The following is a 14,237-nucleotide window of genomic DNA, read 5'->3' as shown; positions in this document are numbered from 1 at the left end:
ACTAGAATGTTAAAAGGGAACGTTTTTTATAAATGTCTTCTTTATAATAGTGATACAATTCAGTGCATTTCTCGTTGACTTAAGCTCTTAGCTCATAACAAAAAAACAAATAAATGTTAGCAACAAAGTCAATGATTATACATAATATAGTGCTAGCGTATATGCAATGTCAGAAGCGTTAAATAAACAATTCTTCGAAAAAAAAAATTATTTTTATTTAATTAACAATTATTCTCATAGTCACTTATAAATTTTTGATACTCGCAGATATAAGTAATCATATCATGAGTAATTTTAGAATTAAAATGCTATGTTTCAAATTTATCTACAATTAAAGTTCGAAGTCTTGTACTTCTTAATATCTTACAGCTTTTTTATAATGGCAAATTTATAGAAGAATCTAATCGTAATTTGCGGACTACTTTCATTGTAATAAAAAAATGCAACATCTATTCAATGAACTTTTTAGAATGCAGTAAGTTTTCTCATCATTAGTTGAACAAACTCATTGAGTTGTAGAAGAATTTGAAACAGTCTTTTTACATTATAATAAAAACTATATATCTTTGTACAATTAATAGTTTCTTTGTAAAGGGTTTACTGACATATATTTTTTCCTTTGTATTGTTATATCTGCGATTTCATTACTTAAGAAATCACCATTTCCATATTCACTGGCTTTGATATCTTCAGCTAATTGTTTAACTCTTTGTTCTAATTTGTAAGACAATATTATGCTCATTTTAATTTCATTTTCGGAATCTCTGTTACCAATACAATAAGATCTTGAAGCTCGACTAACATTAGCAATATATGCATATATTTGACACGCCATATCACTCAACCTACTAAGATTTGCATGTCTATCAGTAATGATCAGACCATTTGTAATTAATAAGTATTCTGTGCAATCTTTTAATAAAAAGAGACTTCTATCAAGAAAATCAGCACACTCTTGTAAAGAGGGGTGCAAATATTCCTCTAAATGCAATTTTAACCTGTTTTCTTTTAAAAACATTTTCATCAGAATATTCTTGGGGAACATAAATGGATTCCTTTCTTTTTTTATTTTATCTGACATAAAAAGACCAAAATGTTGAACACCCAAAAGAGCTGAGAAAATTTTTGTATCCATGAGTGAACTATCATAATTTGTAACTGTAAAGGTATCTCTAAATAATTGCTCAAAGGGTTTGACTAGAGTAGTAACTCTGGGACCAATCAGTCCAGCACTCTCCATTATCCTAGCTAAACATTCTTGAATGCAATATTGTTCTGTAAGAGCCGCTTCAAGTTGCACATCTTGATTATCATAAATGTCCATCATTGCTGCGGTCATATAAAGCATACTTTCCATACTATATATAGAGCAGGAGATGTTTGATATTACATTTTTTACCATTTCTGTCTCATGTAAATTTTGGTTAAAGTGCTTCCTTTGCAGAATATCATCTATTAGTAGCTCTAAAAAGGCTTTGAGTATAGATATTGTTATAGATACAATAAAGTGTCTACTGTTGGCAAACATATCAATAAGGTGTTGAGCACCATCTCCAACCTTTCCAAGAATGTTTTCTTTGCGTATTTTTACATCCTTCATTATAATCCTACCAGTATTAAAACCTTTCAAACCTACTGTATGAATAAGATCCTGTGCTACATGCAAACCTTCACTCCCCTTGTCTACAAGAAAAGCAGTAAGAGTCTCTGGTCGTCTATCTACATTACCACTTTGGGAAGCATGACCAATAATCAAAAATACATCTGCATTTTTTACATTGGAAACAAACGTTTTTTCCCCATTAATTATCCATTGATCATTATTTATAGATAATGTACCTGTGGTCATTATATTATTTACACTAGGACCACTTTCCCGTTCAGTTACAGCTATTGTAGCTAATGACTGTCCTAAGGCAATTTTCGGAAGGTATTTGAGTTTTTGTTCAACTGTTCCATATTTGTTCAAAATATTTATAGGTGGTACACTATGTTTTAGTAAATAAACACCAAGAGCTGGTACTTTGCTTACAACTTCAAGAACTTGCAAAAACTCAGAATTTAATAAATTTGAGCCTTGATAATCTTCATGAATTCTTGTTCCAAATACTCCCAATTCTCTAAATTTTTGAATGACATGGGCTGGTATTTCGCCTGTTTCCTCAAATTCATTGAGATTAACAGTTTTCATATAATCTTTAAGAGGTTGAAACCACTCTTGAAATTCATTATACCTTCAAATTAAATTGCCAATTTGATAAAAATAATCTTCACTAAGTACACTGATAAAAGTTCAACAATCACATTGTTTATAATTAAATCAGACGTTACCTGTCGTAATGCTGTGGCTCTGGATAAGCAAGAAATTCAGTATCGACAATACCAAGGAAGAGATTTTTGACGAAGGGATCGCGTTTGGGTTTTTTTGATTTAGCTGCCGGCAATTTTGTTTTAAAATCTGCCATAATATCTTTTGGTTTTTCTCTCGTTTTAGTTGTCAAATGCCGGAATTGATAGCAAGTATTAGAGAAACAAGGCAAATGCCGTCTTGATACTTCTCGTATAATAAGCATGTTTTTTCCTTCGAAATGTCAATGATTGAGATAGTGATATTATCAATGAATCAAAGAAAAACTTACTTTTCTACTAATTTTTAGAGTAACTTAAATCAACAAAGGTAGTTAAAGTGCAGACGCAGGTGTAAATATAACCTGTCTTGTTACGTCGTAACACACGCTGAATAAAATTTAGCGCTTATAGCGCAGGCCTGAAAATGCCTTAGAGCTCAGTATTCGTGGCGGTGCCGTGGCCACTGGCCGCTGAGGCCCCGGTCCCATAGGTACGTACGGATGCGGACGGATACGGACGCGAATCGCAACTCTAGTAACATCACTAAAAATATCTAGTTCGATTATTTAGTACCAACACTACTGGTAGTGAGCAAAAGTGACTGTTGTTTAAAACTGTAGCGCCGAACGTACCGCATTTAATGAACGCCTATCTAACCTTTACATTATTGCAGTCTATAAGATGGCAAATTATAGAGAATTGATAGACTTTCAACTACAATTAGTGGAATTAGGCCATAATTTTATGGAAGTACTTGAATATATGAGAAGAAGAAGAAAATATATATAAATGATATGTATTAATCATCCCAAAAACTTTTTTTACATTAGCATACTCATCAATAAGCAATATTCATGAAAATTTGAAAAGTAAATTGTAGACCTGACATTTGAACATTAAATGTGGTACGTTCGGCGCTACAGTTTTAAACAACAGTCACTTTTAGGGTCTGTCTCCATAGGGCCTGCCTGAGTCCGTCCGAGCCGGCCGAGATTTTTTATGGGCACGCCATCTCTATAATTTCGTGTTCATGCGTTTCTCGTATTGGCTGCGTCCGATCGGGCTCGTTTATGTAAACGCAGCCATTCACTATGAAACTCGCCATTGGATACGAAATTATAGAGATGGCGTGCCCATAAAAAATCTCGGCCGGCTCGGACGGACTCAGGCAGGCCCTATGGAGACAGACCCTTACTCACGACCGGTAGTGTTGGTAATAAATAATCGAACTAGATATTTTTAGTGATGTTACTACAGTTGCGATTCGCGTCCGTATCCATCCGCATCTGTACGTATGTACACCCAACGTGGATTGAATCGCGACCCCCCCCAGTTAGGTTGGTATGAGAATTCCGTCGTTGCATTGAACGAAGAAACCGCGGGAAAATTCAAAAATGAAAATTCGTTTTAAGATACGATAAAAAGCTAAAACGTTACTAATTTTTTTTTAGGTTTAAAATTAATTGTTTGCCGAACAATGCATTTAGATGCATGATTATTTGATTTTAGGTTTTAATTATATAATTTAAGAACGAGCGTTATACTATGGCCGATCTGAAAACCACCGTTACGGACTGAAAGTAGCACTCATAGTCTCATACCAACCTAACTGGGGGGGTCGCGATTCAATCCACGTTGGGTGTACATACATGGGACCGGGGTCGAATAGCAAAAGTCTGTTCCTCGCGCTTAGGCCAAAGGCCAAATGAAATCTTTCTTCGTTCTCGGAAACTCAGGTTCAAATTTCAATGAATAAAATTCTTTTTTTTTAAGTATTTACATAAATACATATTATAAATCAATTTTTTATACATTATAATATATTCTAAATAAGATTGTTTTATGAAAATAAAAATATGAGCTAAGTATCAATATAAAACAATTATAATCTGTGGTTTATATATATACTAATATTTACTATACTAATAACACTTATTACAATATCAATTTGTAAATGTCTACGGAAATATTAATTTGTTTATACATCACGTTATCGTATTTTTCTATCTAATAATGGATTTTTGTCTAATAATAGTAATTCGATTTTTTAATTTTATTATTTATTATCTATATACGTATCGACAAAGAGGGAGAGAGAGAAAGAGGCACAAACAAATATCAGTTCAATTAATAAAAATAGGTTCATCAAAGTTAATAATTCAGCAAGATATATGCTTAATAAATATAATGCCGTTTTATCTATGTATAAATATAAAAATTAATGATATCGTACGTAACAAATTTGTTGTATAGGCTCCATTTCAATATCAAAAAATAAATAAAATAAATAAAAAGAAAATAAAAAATATGAAAGATTTATTTGACAAAACAAATTATTATATAAATAATGATTTAAAGTGAATAAATTCACGAAATAGTACATTACGATACATCAAGTGCTTTTTATAAACTTTTTATATACTCTTTCCCGAACATGTGCCGTAGCGTATTTTTTGATACGACGTGTAGAAAATGCGATTTTCAACGCACGTTTTTTGCCGAGCGTGCGGGAAAAACGTACTTTCCGCGCGGAGTGTTTCGGGAAAGAGTTTCTCGTCTCGTGTACCATTCCACCCTCGCTTCGCTCGGGCGTAAACGCCACACGAGACTAGAATCTACTTTCCCGCACTTGTATCGTAATGTACTAAATTAATGCTCTCTATAACTGACGGTTGCAACACTACGATCGGTGTTAATAACTGTTGCACAAGGAGAAATTCTAAGTGATTGTCTAAATTTTAATATATTTATATAATTGTATTTGTTCAACAAAAAGATTGTCGGTGCTTATCTAAAATCAAATAAATACTATATATGTGGAAAGTCTTCTAATTTTACATCATGTAAGCTCATCAGACTCGATGAAAAATATGAACCCATAAATGATCGTTTGATAAAAAATTTTCTAAAACCCCAATCCATCGAATTATCGATTTTACTGAGATCAGCTACTGTACCATGTTTCATAACTTTTTTTATATTCATCCCAGAGGCAGTCGAAGATATAAAAGGATGGATGCAAACTGAAGAAGTTATTTATTCAAAAAAAAAATGTTTGATCGTATAACTTCTGATACCAAAAATATTTAATTTCCCCGAAAATGTATCGTAGCAAATTTTTTGCAGTTCAGCAAAGAAGAAACTAACAATTTTTTATTACAATTAGACTAAGTACACGGATAATATCTTCATCTTGACTTGATTTGTATAATTGTAATAACTTGTTAAAAAGATATTAACTATTGTAAAGGTGGTAAGTTAACTAGATGGACGTGTAAAATTCAGCAATAGGTCATCTAGCGGTAGCCGATAAAAAATAAAATATACTATGTAATTTCAAGCCATCAGATGGCCTCTTGCTGGATTTCATACAATCATCTAGTACTTTTATAATACTTTATACCATCTGTTTATACAAGCGTTATTACTCGTTTACATCGTTAGAGCTTATTACCGAAAAGAAGAAACAGAAAATAAATACATAAAAAATAAATATAGAAATTTACAGAGTATTGCTTCAATAAGATCAATAATACATATCAAAGATTGCTTAGCATTACAAGGATGTGGTAAAGTTGTACAGTTTCATTCCGAGTGAAGAAATTATATAGCATAAACCCAGACATCGCGAACCTGATACTGCCCAAAACGCGGTGTATCCAGAAAATAATGACATCGATATGATAATGGGTGATGTAGATTATTTGGCTATTGGTATTTGGCAATTTGAATGAGAACGACGCCGAAGAAAATTGTATGTATTATATTAATTAGTTGTTTTGCATTTAGACTCTCGCAATAGATTGCTATATATCTCGACTTTATATGTATATACTAATATTCACTACAACTAATAATATTTATTACAGTATCAATTTATAAATGCTTACGGAAGTATTTATTTATTTATATATCATTTTAAATTTAATAATAATTTAAATAACTTTTTAAACAAATTTACAATTGTCAAATTAAAAAAACACAGATACTTTTTCTTAGCTACGCCATGTATGTAATAGTTAGTTTGAGCAGGCTATCTCGGCTAGATTAATTCGGCTTGAGTTTTAATCGGTTAAACTACATTGCTATTTTAGAAGAATTTTAAATATGAAACAAGTTTTTTGCTCTTCCAAGATGCTCACGTCAATCCAATCAAAAGAAATTATTTGTAGGTTGTAATTATTTTTAAAATCTCTGAAAAGGAAAATGAATTAGATTCCAAAAACGACGGTGATGAAATTATGAAATAAAATTGTTGCTTAAAAGGATTTGTAAAATGGGTTGTTTTTTAAAAATAATTACAACCTACGAATAATTTCTCTTAATTAAAAATTAAGACGTTTTGCATAATAGTATGTATGTACATTACGATACAAGTCTGGGAAAGTAGATTCTCGTCTCGTGTGACGTTTACGCCCGAGCGAAGCGAGTTGTTTTAAATTAATTAAAAAATAACCATTGGAATGATAATATAAAAAATAAAATAAAATGCCTCATATTACTTCTGGTCATTAAACCCTTAGCGTAACTGGATCATAATTAGTTTTCAAATAATATATTAGGAAATTTAGCTAAATGAGGATAACAATGAAGGTATTTATTTTTACCTGAAATTAAAAAATGTCAAAGTATCACAGTTTGGTATGCATATCGGCTCTCAATTAGAGAACCACCGCTATTTAAAACTAACTAATGTTGAAGTTTCTGACAGTTTTCGATATTTTCACATGATTCCGACAGTCATATCTGTTTCCGACACGTATTCTGTTATCTGGGTATAATGAATATAGACTGCTGATGCAGTGATGCCAGGTTATGGAATAATCCGCGAGAGTGAGAGAGATAACAACAAATATTAGGAAACTTCTGTCTCTTTGTAGTCAACGCTTACTAACCTTATTGGCTGTCGCCACGCAAATAAGTGTCGACTTAAAGAGAGCTTCCCCATATTTGTTGTTATCTCTCTCACTCTCGCGGATAATTCCATAACCTGGCATCAGCAGTCTATCCTTTATTTGCCTATGGGTAAACTCACCGCTGTCACTTTGTCAGTCTTATCATTTTAGATAACCTTATATTTATAAGAAAAGTTTATTGCAAAAGCGTATAAATATACATTTACTTTAGCAAAGTTGAAAATCGTAAATATTTTCTAATTGGGAAGAATGTCGACCGATATTGATACTCTTGTTTGTGATGCAATAGCCGATCCCCCAAGAATTTCTGAAGAAACAACTTTAAAAGAACAAATGCGGATTCAAGAGCAACAAAATCAAAAGATTCCATCTAATCCAGAAATCGGCAACGTTAGTAATAAACACCGTCATCAACGTTTAAATCATGAAAATAGTAGTGCGTCCGATGATCGCGATTCTAACCACGATAAAGAACAAGAGAAAAAGCCAAGGAGAAAATCGCGAAAGAATAGCAGCTCAAGTAATAATCGGGGTATGACCATTAACAACGTTGTAAGTGGTTCTACCAACGTCAGTATCAATTTTTCTAATCAAACTCTGATAAATGTCAATGCAAATAGTACATCAGCAAGCAAAAAAGAACAAGACAGAAACAAAGAGACAGATAAAGCAAATAAAGAAATGCCACAGTATATTAAAAGTTTGATCGAATGCCAATCAATAATTACTACTCTGGATAAATTGACAACCAAGCAGTATATAGGAGACAATTGGAAAAAAGTGGCCAAGAATCTTGATTTAAAAAAAAGTGAAGTAGAACAATGCTTTATAGATCACAGTAAAGAAGGCATAGGAGAGGTGATGTTCCAAGTTCTAACAATTTGGAACCATAGGTATGGGAAGCTAGCTACACTTGGTGCATTACTCAAAGCACTCTGGACTGCTGAAGAATATGTTTGTGCCAAAGAATTGGCAGTTATTCATAAATCAGAATAATTCTTTTTCAATAGAATTATTCAAGCTTTATACTCATTCTTCATTGTTATTTTAAAAATTTAATGTCAATATTTTATGTAATGATTATAAGCCTTGATTATATTTATCAAGACTATTACAATGATTTATATTGAAGATTGATATTTATATTGAAAATTTTTTTAATTATTTGACTAGAAACAATATATTTGATTTTTATACTGTTTTTTTACTGTTTATATAGATGATTATGTTATCGCATCCAAGAAAATTTAACAAATATTGACTTTTGCATAGATGAATTTGAAAAAATATATTAACTTTTACTATTATATTGTTTTTAGATGAGTAAATTTATACCTTTGGTAATATCAAAATGTATATAAAAGATAAAGATTGTGATATTTTTACAAGAACATTTCAAAATGCCCTGTAAATTTATAAATAAAATACTAATTTTTGTACATCAGTCATTGATATTTCAGTTTTTGTTCACTGAAAATTTCTTTTAAAGTTCTGTTTTATCATAGTCTTGGCTTTCCTTTTCTTCAGTATCATCAGATTCATCGTCATCATCATTTGTGTCTATACTATCTGTAAACTCTCCACAATACTCTGCAACCTCTGTGCAGATTTTGTCTTTGGCGTTTTTTTCTTTTTTGCTGATGACTTCTATGAAAGTATCTTCGTGCTCATTCACAATGTCTGTACACTGAAATTATAAATAAAAATAATAACAGTGTTGAACAGCTTACTCTCACTTAAAAATGTATATAATTTGATCTAAAAGGAACTTACAAAGTATCCTAAGCTCTTGTTTAAGTCACCATCTTGTATAATATCTACTTCACCCATTAATGGATTCATTCCTTCATCAGTAATCAGTTTAAGAAGTGTTAATTTACCATTAGATTTATAAGTAGCTCGCACATAATCATCCATTTTTTTACAAATTGAATCAAGCATATCCGATAAATGCACTTCTGACAAAGCTAAAGGAACCTTTAATAACAAAACGTATTTGATATAACTGTAAGATTAATATCCATTTTGTAAATATGCATTTTACTTTTCTTTGTACAGCATTTCCTTTAGAATCTAATCTATATTGTCCAATTTCAATATTTTTTTTTGGGTCAATCTTGTTCACTTCATGTTTGAATTCATCAACTACTGTTCTACAAACTTTACAAGGAAAATATTTTATTTACCTTTAAATATATGAAATATTTCACATGGAAAACTAAATTTCATACACACCTAAACATTTTACTTGTTTTAAGTTAACACCATGCGCTGCAACTACTGATAGGAGTAGAACAGTAGAAAAAATAATTATCGACTTCATCTTAGAACGAAAACTTTAAAAAAAAATGAATAAATAAACTGAAACGGTTTTGAATATTCAATGAGCTCAACCACTCAACTGAAAGTCAAGCAATGAGTATTTTGTTTTATAATCATTACATGGCACGCTGGTGAATGCCCACGTGTCATTGACACTAACAGGTGAGAAAAACTTGAAGCACCAATAGAATATTGACAAATGTATATGTGATGCGGTGTATAGAATCTCGCGGGGAGTTGGGGACATTGGAGTCATTGTGAACAGCGAGATTTAAATTTACCGTCACATTATTTTGTTGTATGACCTGTGTTAGTTGGTTTTAGTTTTAGTAGATGGCACTGGCTTAACTGAGAGCTGATGAAGCAGTCAGCACGGCACGACCTATACTTTTAGCTGCTTTTAGCGATTTTCCTCTTAATCTCTAGCCAAGCATACTTTGACCGATTTCCCTCCTAATCTCTGTTATAAGAGGTACAATAACGTTCCATTACTAAATAATTATTGAAGGTTACAGTAGGCTCTCATGCGAGTAGAATTAAAAGAGATGCGTCGGACTTACAATTATTTGATTTTTATAATGAGCTCAACCCTTTCCGTGTTTCTGATAGTCTTTAATCGACTGTGTCTGGACTTGTTGCCTAAAGAAGAATACATTACAATAAAACATACGAGACAAAAGCGTATTTGCCGACAATTTCAATTGCATTGAAGAATACACCTTCACTTCCTCTATATAGCCATCGAAGAGATGGATGCCCTAATTGTGAATACTGCGATTAATATTTCAAAATGTGGAGATAACGTAATTATAATAGGTAACGATACCGATTTATTAGTACTATTGTGTCATTTAATAGATGAATTTTCTAAATTAGTTTTTCAAAAAATTAGACCAGTAACTACAACGTGTACAACGAGTAAAAACTCAAAATTTTTATACAATTAATAGTTTGAAATATCCTTATTTTAAAAGGAATTATCTCTTTTATGTATATTTTAACAGGATGTGACTACATCTGCATTTTTTGTATCGAAAAAAACTCTATTTTTGAAAAAGTAGAGCACGAAACTTTAATTGATATAGCTACAACGTTTTATAATTAATCTGTTAATGATATACAGTTATTATTATTCGCATGTTTTTTAATAGCGCTGATAAAGTGATAAAAAAAGCGGACAATATTTAACTTTAAGCGAGCTATGTTATTTACATTTTGAAATAGGTGTACAAATAAATCTTATAAACTCGAAAATTTACTCCCGATTGAAAGGGCAGGTGCCGAGTATTGCAAAAGAACGTAATTGCAAATACAAGCGTGGCTTGGTGTCTTAAATCCCCTCATGATTGGAAAAGAGAGAGAAAATATGGTTTACAAGCAATATACTATTCTTCGGAGACAATGATACCACCCGAAGCTTTAGAAAAAATATCTTGTAAATGTCAAAAAGAGTGCGAAGCTTCCTGCAGCTACCGTAAACACGGTTTAAAATGTTCACGATTGTGTGGATTTTGTTCAGGGAAAAACTGTTCGAACGTCGAAACAATTGAATGCAACTCTATTCAGAACGATGACTATAATTTACATTTAGATAATATACGTATATATACTTTAAGCGAATGCGACTCGAATAATTCCTATGAACTTACGCCAAAAAGAAATAGATAAATATGATTATACATAAAAATATGAAATTTTAATAATGAATATAATTTTACGTACAATGTTTATCCTCATTATTTCTCATACGTATGCGTTTATTTTAATTAAATAATTGTTATTAAACGTTTAAGTCTGCATTCATTGACGACAAAGGCATAATTATTTTTAATTCCTGAAGCTACCCTAGATTAAAAAAGGATAATAAAAATTGGTGCAATAATTGCTGAGATACGTTAAATTTTTCCGAGTGCATGACTTCATTCGAACGCGCGCAAGAAAGAGATCCTCCCCACTGCTGCAACCGGTTTTCAGCTTTTGTGATCTCAGAGTTTCATCCTCCTCTATAATCATCTAACAAGAGCAAAATTTTTTTAAACGTAACAATGTATTAAAAAATATTACTTTTTTACTATTCCATGCCGCAACATATATCTTCCAACTTTAAGGACTACGATTTATAAAAAACACTAACTTGGTTCCCATAATCATAAATAAATTTTTTTTTCAAAATTTTCGTTGCGAATTTAGCTATCCGAATTTTCAAGTTAGATATTTTTTATAAAGTATATAAACGCCACAGTTAAAAAATCAATTTTTTCACACACCCGTAATAAATATCAAAATTGACGTTTTGACAATGAGATTGAGTCGTTTTGTAACTCAATACTTTCAACTAAAAAAATTACAGTTCCATACTTTGGACGTCTTTTACTTTAAACTAATAAGAAAATCTCGGTAACTAATTAACAGATTCCATCGTGTAAGGTATAATTTTTTTAAAATCACAAAAGCTGTCTTTCAATTTGTATTACAATTAAAAAAAGATATTTTTGCAACAAATATTCGAAATGTTAAAAGTGACCGCTTTTGAAGGTTTTTTGCAGTATTTATAATAAGTAATTAATGAAAATAACAGTGCTAGGACTGCAACTGTAGCTTTTTGGAATCTAAATTAAAAATTTTTTTTTAATTTAGATTCCATTTAATTCTCGAATTAAAAAACCTGTCTTTGCCAACTTTATACACTCATAAACAATAGGCGATGTTCTTTCTCGTTATACATTGTGCTTCCCTGTATACATGTCTCTATGAACTTGACGCATGCGCGAAAGAATCGTCTGCTTATTGAGGTTAAGATTGCAGTGCATTATGCGTTATAAACATAATTTTTGAGAAGTGTTGCTTGCAAGTTTTTGTGATCTTTGTGATATGTTAGTTTGAGCGAAGAGATTTTCTTAGAACGTAACATTTATCAATAAAAGTAGTGAAAAATTATGGTATAAGAAACGGCTTTTTTTAGAAATTTATTTGAAATAAAACTAGATGTATTACTGAAATTTTACCGGCAATTTTCTTTTGTAAGTAATCAACTTTATTGCAATATTTTTAGTTTTCCTTGATACACAAAACCGAAAATGCACATGAGGACAGTATTTGGACTTGTGCTTGGGGTTGTCCAAAAAAGAAGAAGGATACTATGCAAGTGGACAATGAAGACTCCAGGTAAAATTAGCTTCATATCTGAATTATGATTGTTTTTTTAATTGAAAACTGACTTTTCAGAGATTCTATAAAATCAAATCTAGATGACACAAATAACTATGTGATAACTGGCTCAGTAGATGATAGTGTAAAAGTATGGGAACATAAGGATGGAAATTTAAAACTCAAACATAAACTTACTGGACATTCATTAGGAGTTGTATCAGTTGCTGTTAATTCAGATGGAACAAGTAACAAATTATGAATTAAATATTATTTAATAACTTTTGCAATTTTAACTATTCAAATTGTTAAATAGTTATAGAAATGTGAAACGAATTAACATTTTACCTCCAATAAATTTTTTCCATAGAATGTGCATCCAGTTCCTTGGATTCAAGTTTGAGAGTATGGGATTTGGAATCTGGTGAAAAAAGTTTTGGTATCGAAGTAGGACCTGTGGACATATGGACAGTATGCTTCTCTTCAGATGATAAGTATATTGTTTCTGGTAGTCATGCTGGCAAAATACATTTGTACAATGCAGAAGATGGAAAACAGGAACAAGTTCTGGATACAAGAGGAGGAAAATTCAATCTTAGCATTGCTTATGTAAGATAGTTTTAGTATAAATTATTCAAGATTGAAAGTAATTAAAGTTATTTTTCAGAGCCCAGATGGAAAGTATATAGCAAGTGGTGCTATTGATGGAATCATTAATATTTTTGATGTTGCATGTGGCAAAGTGTTCCAGACCTTAGAAGGTGAGTATTTTATAATTGAAAAAGTTTATATAATTTTTAGATTGATATCATTTCACTTTTCCCCTTATAGGACATGCTATGCCAATTCGTTCTCTATGTTTTTCACCAGACTCACAGCTTTTACTTACTGCCAGTGATGATAGTCACATGAAACTATATGATATGTAAGTGAAATAAATCACAATAAAATTTTAAATTCAGTATTGAATCAATAATTTTTATAATTGTTTATAGAAAAGACACCAAAGTTGCTGGAACTATGTCAGGACATGCTTCTTGGGTATTGGGAGTATCATTTGCACCTGATGGTAAGAAGTTTGCATCAAGCAGTTCTGATCATACTGTCAAAATTTGGGAACTGGCTCAGCGACAATGCTTGCACACATTCCGAGAACATAATGACCAAGTAATATTTTTTTAAAATCTTAAAATTTTATCAATTAATAATTTTTGTTGCTGTTTTTATGTTTCAGGTTTGGGGTGTAAAATATCATCCAACTAAAAATAATCTGCTTGTTTCTGTAGCTGAAGACAAAGCTGTAAACTTGTATGAACACCCAGAATAATGTTGAATTTGTATATACTGTACATTTATATGAGCAAAATAAAAATTTTTTTGGTAACAAAATTAATTATAATCTACTGTTCTAAACAAAACTACTTTTACAAATCCTACTTATTCTAAATTATCATATTATTTTCTCATAGCAAACAAATAAAAGAATTAATACACAATAATCAT

At 31.1% G+C, this 14,237-nt stretch overlaps 4 protein-coding genes across 5 annotated transcripts; 2 read left to right on the top strand and 2 right to left on the bottom strand.

Annotated features, from left to right (window-relative positions):
- Window positions 1–568: 568 nt before the first annotated feature.
- Window positions 569–2,824, bottom strand: LOC131663060 (complex I assembly factor ACAD9, mitochondrial). Of its 2 annotated transcripts, XM_058933135.1 has the most exons (3): window positions 2,640–2,824; window positions 2,332–2,581; window positions 569–2,234 (listed from the first exon to the last, which is right to left on the bottom strand). In XM_058933135.1, exons 2-3 carry the CDS (start codon window positions 2,571–2,573, stop codon window positions 575–577), a joined length of 1,902 nt encoding a protein of 633 aa, XP_058789118.1. In that variant the 5' UTR covers window positions 2,574–2,581; window positions 2,640–2,824; the 3' UTR covers window positions 569–574. The 2 variants fall into 2 exon arrangements, with proteins under 2 accessions (XP_058789118.1, XP_058789119.1); XM_058933136.1 differs by having other exon boundaries at window positions 2,332–2,824.
- Window positions 2,825–7,333: 4,509 nt separating this feature from the next.
- LOC131663095 (protein immune deficiency) lies at window positions 7,334–8,279 on the top strand. The gene has a single exon (XM_058933190.1). The coding sequence runs from the start codon at window positions 7,515–7,517 to the stop codon at window positions 8,259–8,261; it is 747 nt and encodes a 248-aa protein (XP_058789173.1). The 5' UTR covers window positions 7,334–7,514; the 3' UTR covers window positions 8,262–8,279.
- A 339-nt stretch (window positions 8,280–8,618) lies between these two features.
- On the bottom strand, window positions 8,619–9,777 carry LOC131663096 (protein seele). The gene is made up of 4 exons (XM_058933191.1): window positions 9,501–9,777; window positions 9,310–9,425; window positions 9,039–9,242; window positions 8,619–8,952 (listed from the first exon to the last, which is right to left on the bottom strand). The coding sequence occupies exons 1-4, from the start codon at window positions 9,586–9,588 to the stop codon at window positions 8,749–8,751; spliced, it is 612 nt and encodes a 203-aa protein (XP_058789174.1). The 5' UTR covers window positions 9,589–9,777; the 3' UTR covers window positions 8,619–8,748.
- A 2,609-nt stretch (window positions 9,778–12,386) lies between these two features.
- LOC131663094 (superkiller complex protein 8) lies at window positions 12,387–14,106 on the top strand. The gene is made up of 8 exons (XM_058933189.1): window positions 12,387–12,526; window positions 12,640–12,752; window positions 12,813–12,982; window positions 13,105–13,343; window positions 13,402–13,495; window positions 13,566–13,659; window positions 13,730–13,901; window positions 13,969–14,106. Exons 1-8 carry the CDS (start codon window positions 12,524–12,526, stop codon window positions 14,059–14,061), a joined length of 978 nt encoding a protein of 325 aa, XP_058789172.1. The 5' UTR covers window positions 12,387–12,523; the 3' UTR covers window positions 14,062–14,106.
- The last annotated feature ends 131 nt before the right edge of the window (window positions 14,107–14,237 follow it).

This window comes from Phymastichus coffea, unplaced genomic scaffold (genome assembly GCF_024137745.1).
Source record: "Phymastichus coffea isolate CEN01 unplaced genomic scaffold, Cenicafe_Pcof_1.1 PCOF00031, whole genome shotgun sequence".
NCBI lineage: Eukaryota > Metazoa > Arthropoda > Insecta > Hymenoptera > Eulophidae > Phymastichus > Phymastichus coffea.
This window is presented reverse-complemented; position numbering and strand designations above follow the sequence as displayed.

Bases quoted from the DNA above. Each gene is read 5' to 3' on its own strand.
- LOC131663060 (XM_058933136.1), bottom strand. From the start codon at position 2,573: ATGCTTATTATACGAGAAGTATCAAGACGGCATTTGCCTTGTTTCTCT. The intron at 2,235-2,331 runs GTAACGTCTGAT...TTTAATTTGAAG, and splicing joins GAGCCACAGCATTACGACAG to GTATAATGAATTTCAAGAGT.
- LOC131663095 (XM_058933190.1), top strand. From the start codon at position 7,515: ATGTCGACCGATATTGATACTCTTGTTTGTGATGCAATAGCCGATCCC.
- LOC131663096 (XM_058933191.1), bottom strand. From the start codon at position 9,588: ATGAAGTCGATAATTATTTTTTCTACTGTTCTACTCCTATCAGTAGTT. The intron at 9,243-9,309 runs GTAAAATGCATA...TTGTTATTAAAG, and splicing joins GAAATGCTGTACAAAGAAAA to GTTCCTTTAGCTTTGTCAGA. The intron at 8,953-9,038 runs GTAAGTTCCTTT...TTATAATTTCAG, and splicing joins ACAAGAGCTTAGGATACTTT to TGTACAGACATTGTGAATGA.
- LOC131663094 (XM_058933189.1), top strand. The intron at 12,983-13,104 runs GTAACAAATTAT...TTTTTTCCATAG, and splicing joins TGTTAATTCAGATGGAACAA to AATGTGCATCCAGTTCCTTG. The intron at 13,660-13,729 runs GTAAGTGAAATA...AATTGTTTATAG, and splicing joins CACATGAAACTATATGATAT to AAAAGACACCAAAGTTGCTG.